The sequence below is a fragment of the Corapipo altera genome, unplaced genomic scaffold, assembly GCF_003945725.1.
Source record: "Corapipo altera isolate COAL_440 unplaced genomic scaffold, ASM394572v1 96, whole genome shotgun sequence".
In the NCBI taxonomy this organism is placed as follows: Eukaryota; Metazoa; Chordata; class Aves; order Passeriformes; family Pipridae; genus Corapipo; species Corapipo altera.
This window is the reverse complement of record NW_020884962.1, coordinates 1,139,160-1,142,829: the sequence shown is the minus strand read 5'-3', so window position 1 is coordinate 1,142,829 and position 3,670 is coordinate 1,139,160. Positions and strand designations below refer to the sequence as shown.

Sequence of the window (3,670 nt, the reverse complement as noted above, 5' to 3'; positions counted from 1 at the left end):
AGTTAAAATGGTTTGAGGGTTAAAATGGTTTGAGAGTTAAAATGGTTTGAGAGTTAAAATGGTTGAGGGTTAAAATGGTTTGAGGGTTAAAATGGTTTGAGAGTTAAAATGATTTGAGAGTTAAAATGTTGGTTTGAGAGTTAAAATGGTTTGAGAGTTAAAAGGTTTGAGAGTTAAAATGGTTTGAGAGTTAAAATGTTTGTTTGAGAGTTAAAATGTTTGAGAGTTAAAATGATTTGAGACTTGTCTTTAAAATGACCCTGGTGTGTTTTTTCTCTTTTTGTGTTTTTTTTCAGTCATAGTAACAGAAAAGACAAATATCCTCTTGCGTTATTTACACCAGCAGTGGGACAAAAAGGTACCTTTTTGAGGCTTTAATATTCATGTTTTGGCTTGATTGGGGCTTAATTGGGCTGAAGAATCATCAAAATATTGAGGGTTAGTTAAAATCAAGTGGGAACAGCTCAGCAAAGAGGGTGTGAGGAGGTTCTGGCTCTGCCCAGCACTTGGAAATGGAAGAAAAACCTGATTTGTTTTGGAATGTAAAGGACATAAAAAAAGCTCAATTAACTCCAGGTTTAGCCTGGAATTTGGGAATGCCCAGTTCCATCGTGGATCCATCATCCTGGGGTAACCAGGGGGCAGGGCAGAGAGAGAGGAGAACGTGGAGAGAGGGAAAATTGGAAGGAATGGGGAGGCTGAAAAGGAAATGTTTGTGTGTGACAAGGATTTGGGAGGTTTGGGAAGTTCAGGTGCCTCATTCCCAGTGGGATGCAGGGCCTGGGGGGCTCACGGGGGTCCCTCATTCCTGGGCCCTCATTCCCGGTGGGATGCAGAGCTCGGGGGGGCTCACAGGAGTCCCTCATTCCCAATGGGATGCAGGGCCTAGGGGGGCTCATTCCCAGTGGGATGCAGGTCCTGGAGGGGCTCACAGGGGTCCCTCATTCCCGGTGGGATGCAGGGCCTGGGTCTCACGGGGGTCCCTCATTCCCAGCGGGATGCAGGTGGGATGCAGGTCCTGGGGGGGCTCACAGGGGTCCCTCATTCCCGATGGGATGCAGGTGGGATGCAGGTCCTGGAGGGGCTCACAGGGGTCTCTCATTCCCGGTGGGATGCAGGCCCTGGGTGGCTCACAGGGGTCCCTCTGTCCCCCCAGAATGCGGCGAAGAAGCGAGACCAGGAGCAGGTGGAGATCGAGGGGGAGAACTCGGCGCCTCCGCGGAAAATCGCTCGGACAGACAGCCAGGACATGAACGAGGACACTTAGAGCGAACCTGGGCTCTCCCTCTGCTCCTTCCAGCGCTTCCCACTCTGTCTCCACGTGTGTAAATTTGGCCCCTCTCCCCCCTTCCTTTTTTTCCCCCCCTCCCCACGGCACAGCCCAAACCACTTCTGACTCCACGGGAGCCAATGTATTTATTTTGGGTTTTTTTTCTTCTCCTCCCTCCTCCTCCTCCTCCTCCTCCAGTTGTTTTGTTTTTTTTTTATTTATGCCCCCCCAGCTCACGGAGCAGCGGTGGGACCCGGGGCAGTCCACGCAGCAGAACCTTAGTCCCCTCCTTCCCAAAAAACACCACGTTGTCACTTTTGAGTGGATCGGTGGGATCTGCTCCCTGCGACCTCCCGGGGCCGCCCCCTCACCGCTGACATATTCCAAGGGGTTCACTCCTCTGGGTGTTCCCCATCCAGCCATAACTGTGGGGACGATTTTTTTATTTTCCCTCAAATATTCCAAACCAGTCCCGGATGCCGCTGAGGGGGTTGTTGACGGGAGCAGATTCCTTGGCAGCTCCATCCCGGCCGTGTTCCTGGCCCACGAGCCTCCTCCCGTGGTGCTGCAGGGTTGCAGTGAAAGGTGTGTTGCTTTTGTTGCTCTCAAGTTCTCACCTTCTCCCGGGCTGGAGTGGCCTGAGCCCTGCGATTTCTCCGCTGGAATAAAAGGACCCTCCCATCCCGCTCCAGCCGCGTGTCCCGGCAGAGGCCGAGGGGATGGAGGGGGGTCGGCACCGCTGGATCTGCTCCGGGAGCACCTCGGCGCCTCCGTCTGCTTCCCTGCCTCATCCCTCTGCTCTGGATAATGGCACAGTGGCTTTCCCTGCCAGGAATGCAGGACTTGGAGCGGATCAAACCTGAGCTTCCATGGTCTGTGCTGACGACCAATCCCCTTCGGACTGTGACAGTTCAGTGCCTGTCGCCCGTAACCCTTCCCTGGCTCTGAGAGGAGCCGAGACCCGTCAGTCATCCGGGTGGATCCAGAGGTCCAGGACTCGTGGAAAGGAGCATCGTCACCGGGAGGGGACGGGAGAGGAGTAGCTTAGTCACGATGTCGTGTGTGCTTTGCCCCGAGGAGCTGATCCCCACTGTGGTCGCTGAAATTGTGGCGTTCGTAGCTGTGTTTTTTTTCCTCGTCGACAAACCCCCGACACCAGGGAACCACACGGATGTTTGTTTTTTTTTCCTGGAGAGCCTGGCTCCGAGGGGCTTTGAGGGTTCCTGCTGGCCCTGTCCCCCCCCAACCCCTGCCCGTCCCAGGGGTGCCACACATCCCCTCCGGGGGCGCAGGGACGTGTCGGAAGCAGAACCTTAGGAAGAGCAGGACGCGGCTCCCGCTGGGATTTTAAACGTCCCTTTAGGCACCGGGTTTGTGAATGAGTTCCACACCGAGTAGTTTAGCACCTTGGACCTGCCTCAGAAAACGTCCCCTTCCTGCTGTGGCGGCCCCTTCCCAACTCCTGGAGCCACCCGGGACGCGAAGATCCAGAGGGCCATTCCCGGCGGTCTCCGTGTGGGGAGGAGGATTCCTGCCGGAGCTCCCGCCCTCCGGACGCGCCGTGAGACACCGGGATGATCCAGAGCCGGATGTGAGGAGTCCTTGGAGGAGCTCCAAGGCCCCGAGGGAGGGCAGGAGGACGCGGCTGGAGCCGGAGCGTGCGCAGGGCCGGGGCTGTTCCGCGCTGTATCCGGGCTGTGCCGGCGGCCCCGCCACGTACCATTAAAGAGTTGGCAGTTCCTTCCTGGCCTAAACCCCCGTTGTGTTCCCTCTGTGTCCTTGAGAAGTGGGCTGGGAGCCTTGGGAATGTCGCAGGTGGTTTTAGCAGGTGAAAGTTGCCTTTTCCGAGTGGTTTGGGAGCGATGGAGAAACGGGGGCCAAATGACCCCAGGGCCAAAGTGGTTTGGGGTTTCTGGTGTTGGTGCACGAGCAGGAGGGGTTTGGGATCCCTGCAGTCTGTCCTCCTGCCATCCATGGATTTGGGATCCCTGCAGTCTGTCCTCCTGCCATCCATGGATTTGGGATCCCTGCAGTCTGTCCTCCTGCCATCCATGGATTTGGGATCCCTGCAGTCTGTCCTCCTCCCAGCCATGGATTTGGGATCCCTGCAGTGTCCTCCTCCCATCCCTGGGTTTGGGATCCCTGCAGTGTCCTCCTGCCATCCATGGATTTGGGATCCCTGCAGTCTGTCCTCTTGCCATCCATGGATTTGGGATCCCTGCAGTCTGTCCTCCTCCCAGCCATGGATTTGGGATCCCTGCAGTGTCCTCCTCCCATCCCTGGGTTTGGGATCCCTGCAGTGTCCTCCTGCCATCCATGGATTTGGGATCCCTGCAGTCTGTCCTCATCTCAGCCATGGATTTGGGATCCCTGCAGTCTGTCCTCAACCCTTCCATGAAT

General features: G+C 56.2%; 1 protein-coding gene across 1 annotated transcript in view; it reads left to right on the top strand.

The window, feature by feature from the left end:
* Nucleotides 1-3,028, top strand: part of DDA1 (DET1 and DDB1 associated 1) — a 9,555-nt gene extending 6,527 nt beyond the window's left edge. The window contains exons 4-5 of the mRNA XM_027664306.1: nt 297-358; nt 1,157-3,028. Of these exons, the coding sequence (XP_027520107.1) occupies nt 297-358; nt 1,157-1,267 (173 nt within the window). The 3' untranslated portion in view covers nt 1,268-3,028. The remainder of the gene's footprint in view (nt 1-296; nt 359-1,156) is intronic.
* The last annotated feature ends 642 nt before the right edge of the window (nt 3,029-3,670 follow it).